This window comes from Arachis hypogaea, chromosome 16, assembly GCF_003086295.3.
Source record: "Arachis hypogaea cultivar Tifrunner chromosome 16, arahy.Tifrunner.gnm2.J5K5, whole genome shotgun sequence".
Lineage (NCBI taxonomy): Eukaryota > Viridiplantae > Streptophyta > Magnoliopsida > Fabales > Fabaceae > Arachis > Arachis hypogaea.
Window position 1 is genome coordinate 150,498,008 of NC_092051.1, and position 24,963 is coordinate 150,522,970.

The following is a 24,963-nucleotide window of genomic DNA, read 5'->3' on the forward strand; positions in this document are numbered from 1 at the left end:
ATTCTTATGTGAATTTTAAGTATTGCAAACCTTAATATTTTGTGTTATTAGTTATTATAAGACTATAAGTTAATGTTTTATGTTTAAAATGCATAAAATTTTAGACTAATGCATAATATTATTTTATTTGTATTTATTTAAATATTTGGTGTTATTATACAATATTAGTATTGATTATAGTTATGCTTTAATTTTAGAGAGAGTTGGTTCTTGTTATATTTTTCTAAGTAAATTTTACCATGTCAAATAATAGTTGGAACCTTGGAAATTTGAATATTTTCACATGCTAGTTTATAAGAAAATATCAAGGTAATGTAATGTTAATGGCCCGATTTTCATCCAATTTTTACCCAGTATAATCGACTCGTGATTGAGTGACGTGTAATAATTATAAGACATTCATTCATTAATTCATATACCAGCATTGGTGGAGCTTGAATTTTTTTTCAAATGTATATAGATTATAATTGTAAAAGTTAATTAAGAAAATATTTTATGCATATATGCTTATTTCATTATTCAAATTAAATTAGTTTTTAACTTCTATCACAAATTGAAAACAAATGATAATAAGAGAACATGAAGCCTATAATTACCAATTAGGTAAGAGATTGAAATTAATTGTATATATCTAATAGAAAGTTTAGTATGGGAGTAAACAAATTATATTCCATTCTTCTCTTGATCCTTCAATTTAAAAGTACAACAAATATGAAAGTTTAAATTACAAGGAGTTAATATATTTTCCATGACTATGAAACCATTCTTAAATACATTTTTTAACAAAAACAAATTAAACCACATCATTAAAAAAAAAAAGTTAGTGTTGAACCCATGCCACTAAAAGAACAAAATCTTAAGTTGTGTACAATTTTCCATCCAAGTCACTTCAACTATCCCAGACTTGAATGTGTATATAAAATATATAAAAATTTAGGTGTCCATGGTCCCATTGCCAGTGTTTCAACCTTTTTTTTTTTACATATGAAATAAAAATAATAATAAAAAAAAGAAACAGAAGAAAAAGCAAAAAAAACTAAGTCAAGTTAATTGGCTTGATTCCTATCTAAGCATATGAAATGATATATTCATTCTAAAGCTGAAGTCATTTCACATATTCTTTTACGTTTGAGTCAATATTTTTAGCCATAAAATCAGGTGAATAACTGGTCGTTCTTTGAATTAAGGTGATACTAGTCTTTCAATTTTAATTCAAAATTTTTTGAATCTTTTTTATTAAATTTTTTTCTAGAATAATATTATCAAACTTCTTTTTTTAAGATCATAAGAAAAGTATCTAAACAATTCGTCTCATAAAAAACATCGCGAAACTACATTTCTAATATCGTAATCCTAAATATAACTAAAACATGTATTTAAAAAAAAAACTCCAATTTGATATTGGCATTTATATTATTTGTCATGTAAAATCGAATAGAATATATATAATTTGATCATATATATGGACAGCAGAATTGGCAAAGTTTCATCACAAGATCACCCACAACCTTACATGGATCACAGAAAGATAGGGCCAAATTATTATATCATATAGTTTTTCTCCAAAATGGTTACGGTTTGAACTAATTATAAATTGAATTCTCTTTAGCCCTCAATTTTCATTCTCAATCTCATTACTATTCCTTGCTTCCTTCTTTCTTTCTTTTACAACTTTTTTGTATCGATCAAAGCCATAACTATATCCTCGAGCTCAATGTCTCGGGCATTCTTCTGGCTATTCATCCTCTTGGGTAAATAACAATAACTCCCTCTTTTTACATTCTTATATACATTTTTTTGTTGTTGTATATTTACACGCGTATTTAATAATTAATAGTTTAATACTGCCAATTTGACTATTTATTCATTAACCTTTTTTTAATTTTTAGATAATTATTTATTCCTTAACCTTTATGCAGTATATGTTAATCATATGACATAGCATATATGTGTATAAGTTAGCTTTCTTGTTTTCTTTTTTTTTTTTTTCGTCAGCCTTGATTTCTTTTTTATTCATAGCTTTTTCCTTAACTTTTTCTTTCCTGTTTTTTAGGTTAACTAACTTTTGGGCCAGCATTCTTGGGTTTCTTATTATATTCAAATTAAATGTATTTGCCAAAAAAAAAATCTTAATTTGTGTTTTGGTTGTCAACTTGTCATCATTCTTGATTACCAGATGATAAATATTGTTGTATGCACTTTTTTCTTGCTCACTTAAAAATAATTTTATGTGAAAATAAAAGTTAAGATATTGATATATGTTATATTAAATAATTTAATCATCTAGTAATTTTTATCAATCATCTTTATGAAAACATTTTCATATCACAAGTGACCCATTTTTTTGGATTTGGCATGCCATTGCAAGTATATTAAAATTATAATTTCAAAGCAATTGAATATTTTTGTCCCCCCAAAAAAAAAGACTCATGAATGAATATATTGGCAGGTAATGTTGCATCAGCCACATTATTCACCCTACGAAACAATTGCAAATACACTGTTTGGCCCGGAAGTCTTTCCGGCAATGGCCCAAATATTCTTGACACCGATCTTTCTCTAAGACCCGGTTATTCGGCCCAATCAAATGTTCCGGCTGGTTGATCAGGACGTTTTTGGGCTAGAACCGAGTGCAATTTTGATAGGACCGGTAACGGCAAACGTGTTACCGGAGACTATCTCGGTGGCCTCAAGTGTATCGGCGGAGGTGCTCCGCCGGTAACACTGGCCGAGTTCACGTCTTATTAGATTTGAAAATCACTTCTTTATCACCGTGTCAGCCTATCCCATTAGGATATACCACAATAAAGAAGAATTGATTTCTCTATCTGAACAAAACAGAAAGAAGAGAAAGAAAAAAATTGGTTTGTCAATTGTGTGAGGGAAAGTTTTGGAATGACCTCTATAAATAGACTTATTCTCCAACATATCTTGTGTGCAGAGACATCTAAACCATAATATACATATTTTGAATATTGAGACCCTAATTAAATCCTTGACTATATCTCGAATGCTGAAGAGTTAATTACCGAGTTGTTCTTATCTCAGGTACTGAAATCCCATTCACAAAACGTGCTTATCTCAGATGTTTAGTATTCATGATATAACTCAGCGTCACCCTATTACAGCACAGTATCACACAGCATCCGAGATATAGTTACTATATTTATTTAATTTAAATAAAAAATCATATGATACAATAAGTTATAAAATAAAAACAATTGTTATATATAAATTCAAATGATAGAAAATAGTTGGTACTAAGTATAAAATTGTTTGTGTTCAATATTGTTAGGGTATGTATTATTCAATATAATATGAAGAAGCCAAGCTATGTTTAATTGTATATTATAACATTTAGTATGTCGATATAGAAAAAAAAATCAGTGTTACTTAGATTATCTTTTATTGATAATAAATGTGAGTTAAACTCTAATTAGTTAGACATTTTAGTATATGTTAATTAGAATAAAAATTAATTAATTTTTTAATTATTTAATATATGATTATAATTAATTATAATAAAAATATATAATAAATATATAAAAAATACATAATTAACCACTTAAAAAATGTTTTTAGTTTATAAATAATTATACCTTATGTATTTTTTATATACTCTCATTATAATTAATTTAACATATTAAATTAAATATGTAGTGCCTCAAATATGATTGTTCTACTTGGAAATGGTGTCATCACACAAGCAAATAAAATATGATTTATGTCTTTATGAATACATAATGAAATGGAGATTGAGGAAGAGTCATTTACTCGTTCTAATCATTATATTAACATTGTTCTTTAGCCAGAATCAAGCTCTAAACCGATAGTAATTTTGTTAGAAAATTATTTAATTTTTTAAAAATCTTTAGCGATTATACAAGTTTTATATTTGTCGACATTATTCTTAGAATTCATTTTGGTTTTAAATATTCATTTATAACCGATTGATTTCACACCTTTAGATAATTTTATGAGATTCCAAATATCATTATTTTTTATAAACTTCATCTTTTTTTTTATGGTATCAATCTACTTTTTAGAGTTAGAACTTTGTATGATTTAAAAAAAATTAATTAGATCATTTTCTGTCAAATCAATGTCATTTCTATGTTCTTGGAAATAGACTACATATTTATTCGAAATTGCATCAATCTACTTTTTCTTTTTCTGTTGGATTTTCTTAATGACACTTCTTGAGATTGTTGGGCTTGCTGTATGGGTTGAAATTGATAAGGTTTCTCATTATTCTCCTGTATTTTGAACAACAACAATATTCTTATTATTCTTTTGTACTATAACGGAGCTATATCAGAATTCTCATTGTACTCTTATACTATGGGCTTGGTTGGACGTCATCTTTAGAAAAGATCTTTTACAAAAATAAAAATAATTTTATGTTTTGATATCTCATGTAAATTTTTTTTATTTATTAATTATGTTTGGATAAAATAAGAAAAAGATACTTTTTATTCATTTATTATGTGAAAAATAAGACAAAAGTACTTTTTGTTCATTTACTATGTATAAAATTATTTTTATTAATTGACAATAAACAATTAATTCACATTATAAAACTTTTTTACCTTAATAATGTATAAAATTTAAATTCAACAAATAATTAGGATTTTTTATTATTTTTATTTTGTTAAAAAATATATTTTAATCTAAAAAAAATAAAAGAGACGAAATTGAATGTTATTAAAAAATTTTAAAAAAAATAAATACTATTATAGTTATTTTCATATAAAATTAATAACTAAAAATTATTAAATTTATACGAAAATAACTCTACAAGATATACAAGCTAAAAAAAATGTTATTTATATATTAAAATTAGCTATTAAAATAAGTTTTTAATATATATTTATGTATAAATACATATGTGATTTAATTTATCTTTAATGTGTATTTATATTCTAATATATATTTTATACTAGTGGTTGATTTTAATGACTAGAGTACACATAACATAGCCGATAAAAAACAATATGAAATTTGTATTCTAGTGCAGTGAAATTCAAAAGTTAATACTCAATTCGGTCCCAACATTTGTACACGAATCTCAATTTAGTTTCTGAAATTTTAATGATTTTTTTTAGTCCCTAAACTTTATAAAAGCGACCCACATTAGTCCTGGGACAATTTTTGGCACAAAATATTAATGAAGCGTCAACGTAAACAACTAAATGATATGCTAAAACTTGTAATACCATGCCGTTTTGGTTTTGATGTTCAAATACCCAAAACGACGTCAGATTACTTGTTTTAAAATTTTTTTTTCAATAAATATTACTTATAATATTTTTTTGAGCTATCTGAATGCGAAAATAAAAATAACGTCGTTTTACAAAATTTAATATAATATTTAATTGTCTACATTTAATATTATGTTAATATTTATGCGTCGAAAATTATTTTAAAAATTAACATGAGTTATATTAATAAAATTTAAAAATTAAATAAAAATAATTAAAATTTTAAAGACTAAATTAAATATTTTTTTTGTGACTAAGACTAAATTAAAGTCGGTATATAAATTGAGGGACCAATATCTCGAAATTCAGAGAAAGTAATAGATAAACCTAAACTAGAAGAATACAAATATATAAGAAAAAAAAGGGTGGAAACAATAGAAGCGATAGCAGGAGAGAAGAGCAAAGAAAGAAAGAAAGAGATCTGGATGAGAAAGAGAGAGTGGAGGCTAGGGCTGGCAATTCATACCCTACCCACGGGTACCCAATCCGGTCCAACCCGTTCGGGTAGGGTAGGCTACCCTACCCGCAGCGGGTAGGGTAGGGTACGGTCCGGGTATGCCTGCGGGTAGAGTAGGGTACGGGTTTAGGGTGTACCCTATCCTACCATACCCGCATCTCATATATAACACATTTTATAAAAATGTCTCTATATAGTGAAGGAAGTGAGAGTTGAACCCACAACCTCTCTTATGTAATGACTTATAATAAGTGAACAACCACAAAACTAGTTAGTTAATTAAGTAATTTAGAGCATTAGTTTTTTTATTTTTTATGTTATTAATACGTATAAAATTTAAAATAATTGAATTTTATATTTACTTTGAAAAAATTTGATATTTCTGCGGGTAGGGTAGGATAGGATAGGGTTTAGAATTTTAGGGTGCGGGTAGGGTTAGGGTTGAGAGATTATCAACCCGCAGGTAGGGTAGGGTAGAGTTTTAATGAAATTTTCAACTCGCGGGTAGGGTCCTACCCTACCCATTGCCAGCCCTAGTGGAGGCAGAACACAAGACAAGAAAACGAAATGAAACTAATTCCAAAGCTATCGTGTCCTTCTCTCCCTTCTCTTCTCTTCTTCTGCTAACACCGCTTCCAATACTAACAAACAAACACGCCCTCGGAATTCGATATTCCAACTATTCATTCCTTAATCCTTCCTTATTCCCTTCCCTGTTTCATTGCTTCTTCTTCTTTTAAACAATAACATTGCAACACACTAACACTATATAACTTCACACTCTCTCTCACACACAAGCTTCACAACAACCAGTTCCCTCGCCAGGTCAGTTACTTTTTCTTTCTTTCCACTCAGCTTTTAACTCCTTCGATTTTAATATTTCAATTCGACATGCGCTTTTCTCTGATTTATTACTTATGTGTCTCTGCCTTTTTTAGGTTTTTCTTTTTTTTTAAATTAATTCAGGATTAGGATTTTTAATTCCTGATTACTGTGCGCGCGCGAGTTTATGATTATGATTATGATTAGGATTAGGATGCTTGTTATCGTAAAAACAAAGATTTTGAGATTCTAAACTCGTACGTGTACTTGGCATACTGGATTGGAATCAAGGACTTACGTACGTATCAAATACTAATAGAAACAGTGATTTTGGATTTGGAGCGTTTATTTGACGCCAACTGTTCAATCACTCTGATTCCTATAACACAAGAAATTCCATGGTTTTACTTCTTTGTTAAGTGTGCTTGCCAATAATTGAATTACACGTTGTCTTTGCTTGTAAATTTTATTGATTGAATGAGAGTAAATTGGGGAATCTGAGGCCTGTTTGGTGTCCATTTTCATTTTACTGTTTTTCCTCTCTTTTTTCTTGGGATTTTCTCGCAAATTCTAAAAGTAGAAAATGTTAGAAAGTGGAAATGGAAACTAAAACAAGTTTCAGTACATACTTTGTTGTTCCTCTGGTAACCGAGGATTACATATGTTTGTACCTCAACTAAATCTATATCCGTTATAAGTAACTCTGCTACAAATTTAGCTGAAACATCACTGTAAAAACGGAAGAAGCAATTCAGAACCTTGCCACTTAATCTTAAGACATTGAGAGCCTTCAAATTAAGATCATTGATATTGTTGATTAAGTTTTCTTTTAACTTTGGACCATTTCATTATGCGATTGCCCAATTTACATAACAGAGCATTTTAATCCGGGCAGAACTTTGTCACATAAATTGATTGCTACCCTATTTTGCTTGTTGTAAATAATGTGAAAATTTATGCTATTGTTGTTGTACCTGCTACTATTTTTGTCCAGAATTTTGGGAATCGTGCAATAATATTAAACCACAATTATTGCAGAGGGAAGTTATCAACAGTTCCTTGAAGAAGATGGATGTTTGCAGCCCTCTTAAATCCGATACTAAACTAAAGCACCAACCCCTGACCTCTCTTAGGTTGTTAAGGGGTCTGTTATGTTTAGTGGTGTTTCTTTCCACAGCTTTTATGTTCTTAATCTATTTTGCACCAGTGGCAGTTGTAGTGTTGAGGCTTTTCAGCACACATTGTAGTAGGAAGACAGTGTCATTCATCTTTTCGCTTTGGTTAGCTCTGTGGCCCTTTCTATTTGAAAAGATAAACAAAACTAAAGTTGTCTTTTCTGGTGACAGTGTTCCGTCAAAGGAACGTGTTTTACTTATTGCTAATCACAGAACTGAGGTTGATTGGATGTACTTGTGGAATCTTGCACTTCGTAAGGGAAGACTTGGATGCATAAAATACATCCTTAAAAGCAGCTTGATGAAATTGCCTATATTTGGTTGGGGATTTCACATTCTGGAGTTCATTGCAGTGGAGAGGAAGTGGGAGATAGATGAGAAAATACTGCACCATAAGCTTTCGGCACTAAAGGATCGTCAAGATCCTTTATGGCTAGCTCTTTTTCCAGAAGGAACCGATTATACGTATTACCACCTATCCCTCTCACCTTAGATCTCATCTTTTTGACTTACCAAGTCTTGCATCATCATTTGATAATGAACTGAACTCATATCAGTTCAAAAAAGTATTTAAATTTTGAATGCATGCATTTAAGTTTGTATAACCACTATCATGCTAAAATTTGGGCTTCATGTTAACCAACTAAGCAATATATAATTCAATTAAGGAGCACCATTAATATGTTTTTTTGCTTTTATGCAGTGAACAGAAGAGTCAAAATAGTCAAAAATATGCTTCTGAAGTTGGGCTACCTGTGCTGAAAAATGTGTTGCTGCCAAAAACAAAAGGGTTTCATGCTTGCTTGGAAGCTCTACGAGGCTCATTGGATGCAGGTTTCTATTATAATTCCTTGCTCCAATTTTCCTATGATACTCATTCAGTCACTCCTTCATAATGTCTCACTGGTGCCTATTTTAGAAATTATGCAGTGCTAGCAATTTATATCTGACAACCCTTTTGAAACTTTTAGTAGTTGTAGAATTATTATGATGTAGTTTACATACTTTATGTATGTGTGTTCATGACGTTTATGTTCCATCGGTCTCCTGTAGAAATATAATTCCAGTTCATAGACCTAATTTCACCGTTAGTTCGTGCTTGATTATTTTCACATTACAGTTGCACAATATTTCAAGTGACTCTTGATGTTATTTTCTTCTCAAAATCTATTAATCTTTTTAAGTATGTTCATATGCTGAACTTCCTGGCCGTATTGCCTGCAGTGTATGATGTGACTATCGCGTATAAAAATCAATGTCCAACTTTTCTGGACAATGTCTTCGGTGTGGATCCGTCTGAAGTCCACCTACATGTTTTGCGGATTCCGGTGGACGGGATTCCAGCTTGTGAAACTGAAGCTGCTTCATGGCTAATGAACGCATTCCAGAAGAAGGATCAATTGCTCTCTGATTTCAAGGTTCAAGGTCACTTCCCTAGCCAAATAAATGAAAAGCAACTTTCAACATCCAAGTGCATCGTTACTTATACTTTGGTGGTTGCTTTCACTGCGCTGTTCACATATTTCACCTTTTTCTCTCACATTTTGTTCAAGTTATACGTAGGTCTATCATGTGCGTATCTTGCTATTTCAACGCGCTATGATTTTCAATTGATGCCTTTTACATTCTATGTTAATGCACTCTTTAACAGCAAGAAACAAAAGAGTGGATAATGTTGTTAATTGTAAGTGGCCAATGTACAATTTTGGAATTGATATTTGAATTGTAAATCATTTGTTGCTGTTTGTTGGAAATTCAGGAAATTAGGGTCACAGTTGTACAATTGTTGCAATTCAGGTATCTGGTATAGCATCTTTATTCAAAATTATATTTTATTTAAACCTAGTGGCATAACATCTGTTTCAACTTTAATTTGGAAATTCTACATAACCATTCAATTATACATTGATGGATCAATAAAGTAATTATTTTACAAACTAACATGGGTTTGTCGAGTGGTTAGCTTTCTCATCTGCTTAAGCAAGTGTCGGGAATTCGAATCCCGTCTTGTGCATGCAGCAATTTATTGGCCAACGGCAAACTCTTAAATGAAGTTTAGATCTATGACGAATTAGTCTTTAGCTTGTTGGGTTTGGAGATATCATGGGCAACCAAAAAAAGTAATTATTCTACACTAATTGCTTAAACAATCATCCAAATGAATTTAATTACATAATTTTATAATGTTAATACATTCTACTAGCATTTTCTAAATCATTTTTAGAGAGCATATCGATAGATCTATGAAGGAACTTAGAAAACTGAAGTTTTGATGTGCTTCATTCATTACATATTACTTTTTCCTTATTTAATTCAATATTAAATGGTGGGAATGTTGATGTTAATTTTAAAAGTATAATTTTGCCCCCAAGATATGAGTTGTACTATGAACATGTCAGTTGTCAAATGGAACATAATTAATCATTTAAGTACTATAAAATAATTATCAATATTTGAATTGACTGATCTTTTGTCAACAAACCAATCTCTCGATGATCACAATGGTACTTTAGTACTTTGTTGTGACCCATTCCGTGTTCGGCCTTTCTTTCAAGACCAATTAGGTGATTAACTATAAATGGAAAATGTTTAGTTGAGAAGTTAGAACAATGATTATATCTTCTTTCCATGGTCATGATTTGTTTCTCGTTTCTTTCTTTCTTCCAAACTTATTAAAGATAGAGTTTCAACATACGTGACCCATCAATTCCTTTTTGTGTCCTACGTTGTTTGTCCCTTGCCAAGTCACAAAAAGGGGAGTCACAACTCACGTAGTCACGTGTTATTATTCAAACCACAAGTTCGTGAGTAAAAAGTGTAGAAATAGAAAGACATTTGGATATACTTGCTGTTTTCATCATAGTTTGGAAACTGAAAACTAATAACACCCTAAATACCAATGAAATTAAAGTAACATACCAACATGTGCGACCATTGAGCTAATCTATTATCTACATATCCACAGAGATATAATATACTCATACGCATAAAATACTATATAATATAGAGATATAATAATGTCCCACAATCTTAGCTTACATCCTCGTTCACAAAAAGATAGGGACAAATTGTTATATCATAATTACTTCAAATTTCAAGTGTTACGGTCCACCAATATAATGTACAATTATAAATTGAAGTCCCTTTGGCCCTCAATTTTTCATTCTCATTATTATCACTTCAACACTCTTCTTTGCTTCACTTTCCTTCCCCTTCCTATTTCTCTGTACTACTTTTCTGTCAAAGCCATGGCCCTAACCTCATTAAGCTCAAAGTCTTGTGCAACCTTCTGGCTTTTCCTCCTCTTAGGTAAACAAAAATTCCCTCTTCTTTTATTTCCTTTACATATGTAAACATTTTCTTTAATTAAGCTAAGTAAACAATACAGATCATGATTAATAAATTAATCTCTATGTCAGGTATTGTAATCATGACATATTGTATATATAAATAAACTATTTAAGCCTAAAGTGTTTTCAGTTTCTTACATATGCAATATTATCTTTGAATGGTAATTACATGGGTGAATAAGTAAAACTTATGGTTCAAAGGACTTGATTGTAATTATTTTTATGGATGAATATATTTGCAGGTAATGTAGCATCAGCTACATTGTTTACCCTACATAACAATTGCAAATACACTGTTTGGCCTGGAACACTTTCCGGCAATGACCCGACCATTCTTGACACCGGTCTTTCTCTAACATCCGGTTCTTTGGTCCAGATGACCGCCCCAGTTGGCTGGTCAGGACGATTCTGGGGTAGAACCGGATGTAACTTTGATATGGCTGGTAATGGCAAATGTGCCACCGGAGATTGTCCCGGTGGACTCAAGTGCACTGGTGGAGGCGTTCCACCAGTGACACTAGTAGAATTCACCATCGGAAGTGCAACCAATGGCAACAAAGATTTTTATGACGTAAGCTTGGTGGATGGTTACAATGTGGCCATTGGAGTACGGGCAACCGGAGGAACCGGTAATTGTCAATACGCAGGTTGCGAAAATGACCTGAATGGTTACTGCCCAAAGGAGTTGCAAGTAAAAGATGATACGGGTTCGGTAGTAGCATGTAAGAGCGCGTGTGTGGCGTTTAACACCCCGGAGTATTGTTGCACCGGGGAGCACTCAACGCCACAAACGTGCTCACCTACGAATTACTCAAAGATGTTTAAGAATGCATGTCCAAGAGCTTATAGTTACGCTTATGATGATGCTTCAAGCACTTTTACATGCTCAGGTGCAAATTACACCATCACTTTTTGCCCCGCAGGATCATCTTAGTTCCTAATATGTCAATATAGATAATGTTATATTTGATTATGACAAAACCTGAAATAATGATCAAAATCAATATGTATCAAGAATTCATTGATTTGATTTTTTTAAACCAATTCTAGTATATTGTATCAAAAGATGTTAGAAACATGTTATATATCATACATATCTTGTGTGTTTATAGGTGCACCGTGCACGTGTGACTGAATAATAAATTTGATATAAAGTAAATATAATTAAATACTAATTTTCCCAATAGGATATACATATGATAGATTTTTAATCAAAAGTATTTAAAAGGCATTGATATCATTAAGTTTTCTAGAGATACCAGAAAAAGTCCACGTAGAAAAAAGAAACTTTTTGATAGGATATTAGATAAAAGTTAACATCATTGTGATTGAGTGACGTGTAACAATTATAAGACATTCATTCATTAATTCATATACCAGCATTGGTGGAGCTTGAAAATTTTTTTTCAAATGTATATAAATTATAATTTTAAAAGTTAATTAAGAAAATTTTTTATGCATATATGTTTATTTCATTCAAATTAAATTAGTTTTTAACTTCTAACACAAATTGAAAACAAATGATAATAAGAGAACATGAAGCCTATAATTACCAATTAGTCAAGTTAATTGGCTTGATTCTTATCTAAGCATATGAAATTATGTATTCATTCTAAAGCTGAAGTCATTTCACATATTCTTTCACGTTTGAGTAAATATTTTTAGCCATAAAATCAACTGAATAATTGGTCATTCTTTGAATTATGGTGATACTAATCTTTCAATTTTAATTCAAAATTTCTTGAATCTTTTTCACATAAATTTTTTTCTAGAATAATATTATCAAACTTCTTTTTTTAAGACCATAAGAAAAGCGTCTAAACAATTCGTCTCATAAAAAATATCGCAAAACTACATTTCTAATATCGTAATCCTAAATATAACTAAAACATGTATTTAAAAAAAAAACTCCGATTTGATGTTGGCATTTATATTATTTGTCATGTAAAATCGAATAGAATATGTATAATTGATCATATATATGGACAGCAGAATTGGCAAAGTTTCATCACAAGATCACCCACAACCTTACATGGATCACAGAAAGATAGGGCCAAATTATTATATCATATGGTTTCTCCAAAATGGTTACGGTTTGAACTAATTATAAATTGAACTCTCTTTAGCCCTCAATTTTCATTCTCAATCTCATTACTATTCCTTGCTTCCCTTCCATTTCCCAAACCTTCTTTCTTTCTTTTAAAAATTTTTTGTATCGATCAAAGCCATAATTATATCCTCGAGCTCAATGTCTCAGGCATTCTTCTGGCTATTCATCCTCTTGGGTAAATAACAATAACTCCCTCTTTTTACATTCTTATATGCATTTTTTTGTTGTTGTATATTTACACGCGTATTTAATAATTAATAGTTTAATACTGCCAATTTCACTATTTATTCATTAACTTTTTTTTTTAATTTTTAGATAATTATTTATTCCTTAACCTTTATGTAGTATATGTTATCATATGACATAGCATATATGTGTATAAGTTAGCTTTCTTGTTTTTCTTTCTTCTTTTTTTTTTTGGTCAGCCTTGTTTTCTTTTTTATTCATAGCTTTTTCCTTAACTTTTTCTTTCCTGTTTTTTTTGGACTTGTAACTTTTTCTTTCCTTAAAATAAAAAGAAGGTTAACTAACTTTTGGGCCAGCATTCTTGGGTTTCTTATTATATTCAAATTAAATTTGTCTGCCAAAAAATCAACTTGGGTTGGTCGAGTGGTCAGCTCACTCGTCCGCTTAAACAAGTGTCGGGGGTTTGAATCCCGCCTTGTGCATGCAGCAATCCATTGGCCAGCCGCAAATTAGTCCTTGACCTTCACTTAAAAATAATACTTCCTAAATTTTCATTGTACACATTGTATAAAATTTTCATTGACTCTCTATACTTTCTCATAATTTAAACATCTAGTAATTTTTATCAATCATCTTTATGAAAACATTTTCATATTACTAGTGACCGTTTTTTTGGATTTGGCATGCCATTGCAAGTATATTAAAATTATAAATTCAAAGTACTTGAATATTTTTGTCCCTAAAAAAAACTCATGAATATATTGGCAGGTAATGTTGCATCAGCCACATTATTCACCCTACGAAACAATTGCAAATACACTGTTTGGCCCGGAAGTCTTTCCGGCAATGGCCCAAATATTCTTGACACCGATCTGTCTCTAAGACCCGGTTCTTCGGCCCAATCAAATGTTTCGGCTGGTTGGTCAGGACGTTTTTGGGCTAGAACCGAGTGCAATTTTGATAGGACCGGTAACGGCAAATGTGCTACCGGAGACTGTCTCGGTGGCCTCAAGTGTATTGGCGGAGGTGCTCCACCGGTAACACTGGCCGAGTTCACGGTTGGAAGTGCCGACAATGGCAATATAGACTTTTATGATGTGAGCTTGGTAGACGGTTACAATGTTCCTATGGGGGTACATGCAACCGGAGGAATCGGTAACTGTCAATATGCTGGCTGCGTTTCTGACCTAAATGATAACTGTCCAAAGGAGTTACAGGTAAAAGATGTTACCGGTTTGGTAGTTGCATGCAAGAGTGCGTGTGCGGCATTCAACAGTCCGGAATATTGTTGCACCGGAGAGCACGGAACACCACAGACATGCCCACCTACAAATTACTCAAAAATGTTTAAGATTGCATGTCCAAGAGCTTATAGTTATGCTTATGATGATGCTTCAAGCACTTGTACATGTTCTGGAGCAAATTACACCATCACTTTTTGTCCCACAGAATCCTCATAAGTCGTAAATCTCTTGTTTTTTTTTTTTTTTTTTTTTTACTTATATAGTTGATAGTGTTAAAAGAAAGGGTGTTTGTGGTTGGTTTATTAGTTAAATGTAGTTAATTTAACGTAAAATTGATAGTTGAAAATCGTTAAATGATTTGATAGATTTGACTAAATTATTATTTAAAGATTCTCACCTATGAAATTAACTGTACTTAAATTTTTATTTTAATTAATTTAATCATATTTAATTAGAATTAGGAGCTGGTCTTCATGTAACATTTTTTTTTGTATTTTTCGTTTTACGAAAATTTGTAGAGGAATAATTTTATATTTTCTCTTAGGATCAAGTAAAAAATGCAAAAGAAAATTGCCTTATGAAAATAAAAATTAACTCAAATTATTGTTTTTTTTTTTCTCTTGTGATCTTTATTTTTGGCCAAATCTTAACGAGATTTTTTTGTTGCAAAAGTAAACTTATTAGTTTGATAAATAAATTAAACTTTAAACAATGAAGATGAACACACACTAATTCTTATTAGTAGCACCAACATTCAAGTCGAGAAGTTGAAAATAACAAACATTTGAACCAAGGTCCATCACACCGAAAATAACAATAAATGATAGGATTTTCCAGCAATAAATTATGAATAATTCCTTTAAACCTGATCTCGCCAGAGTTACAAGATTTTAACTTTGATTTTTTTGTTTAGTAAGCAATCAGTTATCATTATAAACTGCACCAACCATCTTTGACTATAGGATTTTGATTTTATTTTCACCGTTTATAAACAAGGACATCAATTTATATGAAATTATGAATCTGTATCTACAGTAAAATTTATAAGAATAGAAATTTTTTATTGACATCAAGAACACACCAAAGTAAAAAAACACCATGGAAAACTAATAGTTTTTCCTCGATGGAGTCTAGCAAATATCATATAAATTTGAACATCTTTAAAATTCGAACTTCTTGGTGCATGTTTAAATCAATACAGCAGTACCATTTAGAAAGAGAGGAACAATCTTAAACACCAATTGGTCCAAGCGGACGAATGGAAAGTTCCACTTCGGATGCGAACTGGCGTGAGTTGCAGGGAGCTCTCCAGCTCGAAGATGAAACTATGTGAATTTTATTATTTATAGATAAGTTGAAATAGTAAATAACACTAACATATTTTATTTAAAAAAATTTATTCAATTTAATGTATACATATTGATAATTATGTTAATTTACTTAATTCAATTTTTTAAATTATAAAATTCTTTTGATAAAATTAAAAGCTTAAAGTAAAATATAAAAGATTTAGTTTTAATAAATGTGATAAATAAATATTAAAATTAAATTTTAATTTAAACTAATTAAATACATTTATAATTTTTGTTATGAAAACATAAATATAAAAATAATGAACTATATGGACTAATTTATTATAATGTAAATATGAAAATCAAATCAAAATTAAGTATTTTTATGTAACTCAAAATTTTAGTAGCTAAACTTTTAATAATTTTAGAAAAATAAAATAAGTCAACTTGTAAATATAGATGACAAAAAAATTTGCAAAAATAAAATATTATAAAATCACAAAATATAACCTACTTTAATAATTGTATATATAATTTATAGTAATACATAATAATATTTATAATTCAAATTAAATACGATAGTTGTATTAATTAATTAATTAATAGAGGGGCCCAATATATCTAATGTAAAAAAAAATATTGGGCTAGTTCCAGGCCCAAGACACATAAAGACTACAGTGGCCTGAGCCTCTCACTGTGAGTGTTGACTGTTTGGGAAGCTTCGCATCTCGAATCGCTGCCCCACCGCCAGCTTCTTCCTCAACTGAAACGGCATTATCAAAACTCAGCTTATAGGAGTCCAGACGGCGGCGCTGTCTCTTACATTCGAGATCACTGAGAAACGTTCAGAAGCGGCGTTGAACTCCGCAGCTGGCGCCTGCGGCCGCTGCATCGCCAATAATGCCCCTTTGGTTGTCTTCGTTACCGGCGGATATATCGGTATCCACTATCCTGACCGGCGTGGCCGCCGCCACGGTCACTGCCGCATCCTTCTTCTTAATCTACAAGTCTCACCTCTGCCCCAACAAAGAGAACCTCATAACACTCCATCAAGAACAACCGAAACCCAATCCACGTGGCAAGATCATGTTCGTTTCGCCAATCAGACTTTCAACTTCAGAAGACCTAGCGAAGCGCCTCTACAATTTGTTAGAGTCGAAAGGCCTCGTTTTGGAGGTCGTAGATGCTCGAACTTTCGATCCCGAAGACCTACCCAAGGAGAACCTCATCCTCCTCGTTGATTCAACTTCGCGTGTTTGGAACCAACCTCCCCTACCGTGCTTCTACGAAAAGGACGACATGAAAGGAGCAAAGGTCTTCGCCAGTTGGCTCGTGCATAACGCGGAAAGCTTTGGGATCGGAGCGGTTGTTGTGAAGGCTTGCAATTTCACTGCATTTGTAGTGGGCAAAAGGGATGGGAAGAATTTGATGGCTAAGGCCGCCAATCATTTTAGGGATTTGGATCACATTCAATACTATGATCATTTTGAAGAGTGGTGGGGAAGTGTTGTTGCCACGGTTTCGGGAGATACAGTTGCTAATGGCATGTGCGGGGAATCTGAACCTGAGGTCAGTTTATAACTATGACGTTTTAATTTCTTATATAATTTTATTCTAAACACTATGATTGTTGTTCTAATTCTAGGATGATGTTGGTTGTTCTGATCCAAAAAGCATATATATGTTGGTGGAAAATGTGGATGTAGTAGATAGAAAAAGAACCTTCAGGCGCAGAATGTTAATTATCTCTGAGGCCAATGGAAGTGTTGATCTTGAAGATGGAGGTCCTGTAACTGCCCAATGGCCTCTTGCAGATGATCTAATAATCAATTCCGAATTACCAACTTTTCAAGGATTTTGTTCCGTTGGTGGTAGCTTGTTCATTGCTGGTGGTATCATGTGTAACAATGGATCAAAATTTGAATTTGAGCTAAAATTGGAACATTTTTTCCCTGCAAAAATGTGGTGCCTCAAGTATGACGGTTCAACCTAGATTTGGAGTTTATGCGGAAGCATGTTCTACCACCGGATGAATCCCACAGTAGTCCCATACCATGGCAAGTTGTGCATCTTTGGGGGTGACATTGGAGATGGATATTGGGTTGAAATCTATGATCCAAAATCAGATTTATGGGAAAAAAGGGAAGTGTCGATGATACGTACGTAAGCCAGACTCCTAAATCTTACTTTTTGTGGGAGGACAGAACGGAGCCTCGTAAAAAGACCTTCGTTATGTTTTATTTTTCTTCTGGTAAGGATCAGTGGCTCAGCTCATATGACTTCGAGGCCAACCTTTGGGAATCCTATTACTGCCAATTACCACCAAGTCGTGATTCTTCTCCTAAGAAACTCATTCGTTTGGCATGTAGTAATTATCTCCTCATTGTTGACTCTGCCCATATGTGGTACATTTATGACTTTTCCGAGAGGAATCTCGTGGCAGATGTGCGCGTCAATGGTTTGGAAGAGCTGACTGGACGGGTGTCATATGTTTTCTGTTGCCACTGCACCAGCGAAGAAAGTCTGATTTATGTCTTCATGGAACTAGATGAAAAGGTTGTTGAAGAACATGGTGGTGATCCTGACCTTGTTCCTTATGCTAGAGTCAAGCTCCAAATGAATGGTAATTTTTTCGCCAAGGTTGAATCCAAGGGTAATCTTAAAGTTGGTCCCTATAGCAAACTCTATATGTAAGCATGAACCTTTCTCTGCTCTCTTTGTTTATAATTATTATACTGTTTCAAACTTGCTCACTCTATCCATTGAGTTTCTTTGTACAGGTTTGCTGTTGGAGACCAAGACACCAAATTAAATGGAGGATTGTAGCTTAGTTTTGTGCATCATACTGGTGGTGACATCATTCATTTTCGGAGAAGCGGTCAAGGACCCATACATTGAAGCCTAATTGCTAAATGTAAGATTTAGACTTTAGAATACAATTTAGATAGGATGCTTGATCTAAGTTTAAGACTGAGTTTTTTGGGTATTTAGCTAGAATTGAGACTATTCAACAATTTTTCTAATTTCACACCCATTTTATCATTATTATTTTTTGTTTTTAGTTCGACTGGGACAATAGTCAAATTTTGAGACTTCTGAAATAATTAGCTAGTATTCAGAACATTCATAGGTGGAACCAGCATCAGCTTGGTGGCAATAATTTTAGAGGTTTGTGTTGGGTAGGGATTTCATCCGAAACTTGTTTGTTGTGTGGGAGTGGAAGAGGGAAGATATAGGTGGGGTTGGATGTTAATAAATAAGCCTTGTCCTTTGGATGCTCTTTGGGTAACTTATGATGAACACTCCTTTTTCTTTGGATTATTGATGATGAACAAATTTCTCTTTATTTGATGGATCCATTTGTTGTTTCACAAATCAGTATTATTTTGATCATTGATATATGTTTGAATTGCACAATCTAAATATTTAAAGTATACAATACATGTTAGCTACAGTTGAAAAACTTAATATTTTTCCCAATAAAGAAAAGGAAGGTAGTAGGTGGGAGGTGGTTTAGAAACTAAAGATGATTGGCATGCTAAGAGTAATTAGAAATTTCTTGCTTTTAAGATCATAAAGGAATTTTCTTCAATGTGAAATTAGATATGTACAAAAGTTGGCTCTGCTAAAATTTGAGTGGGACAGAGCAATATGTCCAGTTATGTAGGGGAGAGAGAAAGTTGATGATCGTTTTTGTTGATGCTTTTAGACAAATTTGAAGAACTCATTCTCACAAAGGAAAGGAAGGATGAATGAAGGAATGGAGATGATTAGTTTGGCTAATGAGTTTGTCATTGACGGATAAATGTAATATTAGAAAAAATTGTAAACAAATTAGTGAAAAAGAGATGCATATCTTGTATTGGATCCGGGAATAAATTTTGTTTCTAATGAAGAGAAAAAAAATATAAGGTTTTCTTTTTTTAACAGACAGTGTTATTACTTATTAGTGTTAATCCGCTTCTTTACTTTACGTCGTTACTTTTCGTTTTTCTCTATTTTTATTTAAATTATTTAGTAATATATGAAGTTCTGATTTTGTACCTCTACTATATTCGTGTGTATAGAATTTGGAAGCACGTTTTTCTTTTTCGTATCCCAATTTTGTGAGGATAATTAATTCTTTGTAACTGAATGGTAGATGATAAGTAACAAAATGTTTAGTTCCTATAATATACATCTTTTTGGCAAAAGCATACAAATTTTAATAAGCAAGTACAAGATACCCTTAAAAACAATTTTTTTTTTCTTTACATACAAATTTCTCTTTAATTTCAATATATAATTTACTAGCATCACGCCATGTCTATCTTTTTTTTGACATGGTAAAATTCACCTACCATTACAAAATAGTTCACACTTTATTAATAAGACATCTTTTTGATATAGTAAAATCTACCTATCATTGAAAAATAATTATTTAACAAGACAAGTACTCTAATAAAAATATTATAATTATTTTTATTATAATTTTTTTAATTATTAGATAATCAATTGTAAAGTTAAATTTTAGTATATTATAAAAATATTATTTTTATTTAAAGAATCATATTTTTAAATAAATATTTTTATAAAAAAATATTTTTGACATCTTCATAACTCCTCAAAATAAAATGCCTATTAACAAAACATACAAAACAAATCATTGTAGTATTTGTAGTTATTAATGAAAGTTTATTATGAATAGTTAAATATATGCCTCTAAATATTCCATGCATAATAATTTGGAGAAGGGATTCCACAGATGATCAACGTTGTACCTATTAAAGTAAATTAAATTATAGAGCTCTTATTGTTTCATTTGGTAAAACGTGTTTTTAGTTGGTTTAGCTTCTTCTGTTCACCCATCCATAATATGGTTCCAATGGAGCCACAGCCAATCATGGGGTTCCACGCTACTACACTTACCCTGCATTTCCTACTACTCTATAGATTGAATTTTAGAATATTTAATTAATTTGTGAAATTCTCACAATGGTCTAGAAATGTAATGTACCATCCCCATTGTAAATGGTTTTATTTTACCCTAAACAAACCTAAAAGAAGGTTAACTACTAAATTTTATGTTTATAGTGAATAAATAAACTTATTAATTTTATTTTATGTGGCATTACAAAATAAAAATGAAAATAATATTTATATATAAAGTAAAATCACATATTAGCTCATGGCATAGTGCAACATATATAAAAGGGATACCATAACGCCGTGGAATGAAACAAGAATTCTTATTCTATAAAAGTCAAAAGAAACACAAACTTAAAATTCAAGTGGACCATAACGATCATATACACAAACCTAATAAATTACTAAAATTGCAGAAAGACCCCTCAAAGTGAGAAAGCCATGCATGCACTACATTGAACTTGGCGGCTACATGATCAAAACTATTCAATTGCATCTTCATTCTCAGTCTCTTCAATAATGCCTCCTTCGTCGCCGTTCTTGTTATCCACCATCATTGCCGCCAGTGCCACCGCCACAACCTTGTACTTCATCTACGACTCCCACCGCATCCTCCTCCACAAAAAGAAACTCGCAAAACTCCGTGAAAGACGACTTAAACTCAAACCCAAACGCAATACATGCGGCAAGATCCTATTCGTCTCCCGGATCGGAACCTCAAAAGCCTTTGCGAAGCGCCTCTGCGAGTTTTTAGCCTCGGAAGAGCACCTCCGTCATTGCGTGTATCTAGAGTTGGTAGATGCACGGAATTACGACCCCGAAGAGCTACCCAAAGAGAACATCGTCCTCCTCGTCGCTTCAAATTCGGAACATTGGAAACGACCTCCGGAGTGCTTCCTCTCTAGAAAGCGCTACCTAACTTTCGAAGCAGAGAACTTCGGCTCGTGGCTCCAGCATAACGCGGAGAACTTTGGGAGTGGGGTTTTTGTTGTGAAGGCTTGCAGTTTCAGTGTGTTTGGTGTAGGCAGTAGTGTTTCTGAAGGTGGCAAGAATTTGATGGCCAAGGCCGCCAATCGCATTAGGGATTTGGGTAGTCAGGCTACGAAATTCGACGCAGGTTTTGATTTTGACAACTGGTGGCAAGGGGTTGTTGCGGTTTTGAAAGGTGCGGTTCTGGGGGATACCGTTGCTGATGCCAAGTGCCAGCAATCTGAACCCGAGGTAGATTTCAAATGTATATATATTTTTTGGTTTCATATGACTAATCCATTTCTTATGAATACTTACACTACTGAAAAGCTTTCTGTTTGATACATAATTGTTCTAAACTTATGGTGATCTAATTTTGTCCTAATTATTATGATTGTTTTCTTAGTTACAGGATGATGCTGGTTGTTGTGATCCAAAACGCATATATATCTTGGTGGAAAATCGGTATCATGGATTTAGAAGTACAACCTACAGTCGCAGGATGTTAACTATCAGTGATGTCAACTTCACGAAGAATGGAACTGTTGATCTTGAAGACGGAGGTCCTGTAACTGTCAAATGGCCTCTTCCACATGGTGGAACAAGCGATTCTAGTTTACCATTATCTAAAGAATTTTGTTGTTCCATTGGTCTCAGCTTGTTCTTTCTTCGTGACCTAATTGAGGATATTGGAAGAGAACTGGATTTTGATGACGGTGAAAACATGTGGTGCCTCAAGTATGATGGTCATACTTGGATTTGGAGTTTATGCAGAACCATCATCTTCCCCATCCAACTGCGCCCCATAATAATTCCATACGATGGCAAATTGTGCTTCATTGGTGATAATTTATGGGTTGATATCTACAACCTAAAATCAGAATTTTGGGAAAAGAGGGAAGTGCCCGCTAGCGTGCGCTTGAATCCTCACTCTTACTTTTTGTGGGAAACCCTCATTGTGTTGTATTCTTTGGATGATGATAACAATCAATGGCTCATGTCATATGATTTGAATGCCAACATTTGGAGCCCCATTGAGTGCAATTTTCCGCCGTTTTGTGATTACAAAGCTGGTAGGAAACTCGTTCGTTTGGGTTGCAGTGATTTTCTTCTTATTATTGACTTTGTCAATGTTTGGTACATCTATGACTTGTCTAAGAAGAAATTCATGGCAATTGTGCATGTGAATGAGTTGGATGAGATTGGATTAGTGTCTAATGTTTTCTGTTGTCACCACACAAGCAAGGAAAGTCTAATCTATGTCTTCATTAATCTAGATGAAATGTATCCTGAAGAAGAGTCATTCACTGATCATCATATTAACATTGTTCCTTATGCCAGAGTCAAGCTCCAAACCGATGGAAATTTTTCTGCTAAGGTTGAATCCAAGGGCAATCTTAAAGTTGGTCCCTATAGAAAGTACTATATGTAAGCATGCATATTTCTCTTCTCTCTGTTCTTTCTATTATTATACTGTCTTAAATTTAATTAATTCATGACCTTATCAATTATGGACAGGTTTGCTGGTGTAGACCAAGACATTAAAAAGGAAATACCACTGTAGCATAGATGTTGCTGTGACATCTCTTGAATATATTTTTCTTTATCACATAGCACAACATATATGTTAGGGGTAAAAAATAACTACTCAAATGAAATCAAAAACATCTTTTATAAATGCTTGTATAAAGTGATTATTGATTGCACACTTAAAAAAAAAAAAAAATAAAAAAACACATCATCTAATCAAAAAAAAATCATAATGAAAAATAAATATTCATGGAGTAAAAAAAATATATACACATTTATATTCATGGACAATATGAATTGCTAAAAATTAACTAGTATCCAGTAGTATAATTCATTTTTGGAGTGGCCTATTTGCAAATTAAAGTGAAGGGTTTAAGACTGAGTTACGTTTTAGTCTCTCTTATGATGAGGATTGAGGTTATTCAACAACTTTTTTAATTTCACACCTACTTTGTCATTTTATTTTACATTACTTTCTGGAGGCAATTTTATTGGTTTGTGTTGGGATATTCATCCCAAACTTTATTATCTTTTGAACACTACTTTTTTCTATCGACTCTTGAGGAACGATTTTCTATTTGATCCCTTCGTTGTTTCACAAACTTTTAAATTTAAGTGCATTTTATGTTTCTTAAGGTACAATTTGACATTTTGACACTTTGAAGTAGTTAATCAAGAAAAAAAAAAATATTCTGTTAGTTTTTTTTTCTTTGAATAATTTTGAAAGAAAAGTTAATATTAGGTTCTTCTTTAGAAAGCTTAATATATTTTTTCCAAAAAAAAAAGGTTGTAAGAGGTTAAGAAAATAAAGATGACTTGCAATGTTAAGAGATGTTTCAATTGGGGATAATTGTACTATTAATTAATAAGAACACTTGTAAACAAGTTAATCAATCTATATGTAGAAATTGAAAGAGCTGCATATGTTTTATAGGATCCAAAAAGTAATTTTAGTTTTTAATGAAGATAACAAAATAATAAAGTTTGTTATAGATAAGTTTGTGTTATTAGTAAAAATCCTATTTTATACTTTATATCTTTATCATTCATCATAGAGTGTTCAAAAATTTGACTCAGTCTAAAGCATATTTTTTGGATTGAATTTATTATTTGTACTCAATATTAATTTTGAATCAAGTTTGAATCATGCCTCTTTTATGATTAAAATATAAATTTTATATTTTAATTAATCTTCCTAAATATTTTTTTTGAAATAAAATAATTGTATTAATTAATTAAGACCTGTGTAGATAAGTTCATAAATAATTTTTTTTAATTTTTAACTTATGAAAATATATAGTATTAATGTGTGGTATAATTTTTAAAATTAAATTAGTTTTTTAAGAAACTATTTAAATACTTATAAAAAAAAATTGTGTTTTGGTTGCCATCATTCTTCATTAGCAGATGATAAATATTGGTGCATGCACTCTTTTTTACTACTGACTTAAAAATAATTTTACGAGAAAATGATAGTTAAAACATTGATACATGTTATATTAAATATTTAATCATCTAATAATTTTTATCAATCATCTTTATGAAAACATTTTCATATTACTAGCGACCGTTTTTTTGGATTTGGCATGCCATTGCAAGTATATTAAAATTATAATTTCAAAGCACTTGAATATTTTTGTCAAAAAAAAAAAACACTGATAG

The 24,963-nt window shown here is 31.8% G+C and overlaps 4 protein-coding genes across 6 annotated transcripts; all 4 read left to right on the top strand.

The window, feature by feature from the left end:
* Positions 1-6,249: 6,249 nt before the first annotated feature.
* On the top strand, positions 6,250-9,469 carry LOC140179731 (probable 1-acyl-sn-glycerol-3-phosphate acyltransferase 4). Of its 2 annotated transcripts, none has more exons than XM_072219457.1 (4): positions 6,250-6,543; positions 7,579-8,180; positions 8,419-8,549; positions 8,940-9,469. In XM_072219457.1, the coding sequence occupies exons 2-4, from the start codon at positions 7,609-7,611 to the stop codon at positions 9,386-9,388; spliced, it is 1,152 nt and encodes a 383-aa protein (XP_072075558.1). In that variant the 5' UTR covers positions 6,250-6,543; positions 7,579-7,608; the 3' UTR covers positions 9,389-9,469. The 2 variants fall into 2 exon arrangements, with proteins under 2 accessions (XP_072075558.1, XP_072075559.1); XM_072219458.1 differs by having other exon boundaries at positions 6,256-6,543; positions 7,535-8,180.
* A 1,228-nt stretch (positions 9,470-10,697) lies between these two features.
* LOC140179732 (pathogenesis-related protein 5-like) lies at positions 10,698-12,174 on the top strand. Its single transcript, XM_072219459.1, has 2 exons — positions 10,698-11,024; positions 11,308-12,174. Exons 1-2 carry the CDS (start codon positions 10,733-10,735, stop codon positions 11,997-11,999), a joined length of 984 nt encoding a protein of 327 aa, XP_072075560.1. The 5' UTR covers positions 10,698-10,732; the 3' UTR covers positions 12,000-12,174.
* Positions 12,175-14,113: 1,939 nt separating this feature from the next.
* LOC140180328 (pathogenesis-related protein 5-like) lies at positions 14,114-15,270 on the top strand. Its single transcript, XM_072220807.1, has one exon. It carries the CDS (start codon positions 14,114-14,116, stop codon positions 14,819-14,821), a length of 708 nt encoding a protein of 235 aa, XP_072076908.1. The 3' UTR covers positions 14,822-15,270.
* Positions 15,271-16,450: 1,180 nt separating this feature from the next.
* Positions 16,451-19,824, top strand: LOC140179733 (S-adenosyl-L-methionine-dependent tRNA 4-demethylwyosine synthase-like). Of its 2 annotated transcripts, XM_072219461.1 has the most exons (4): positions 16,451-17,466; positions 17,543-18,587; positions 18,678-18,811; positions 19,607-19,824. In XM_072219461.1, exons 1-2 carry the CDS (start codon positions 16,798-16,800, stop codon positions 17,888-17,890), a joined length of 1,017 nt encoding a protein of 338 aa, XP_072075562.1. In that variant the 5' UTR covers positions 16,451-16,797; the 3' UTR covers positions 17,891-18,587; positions 18,678-18,811; positions 19,607-19,824. The 2 variants fall into 2 exon arrangements, with proteins under 2 accessions (XP_072075562.1, XP_072075561.1); XM_072219460.1 differs by lacking the exon at positions 19,607-19,824 and having other exon boundaries at positions 18,678-19,243.
* Positions 19,825-24,963: the final 5,139 nt, after the last annotated feature.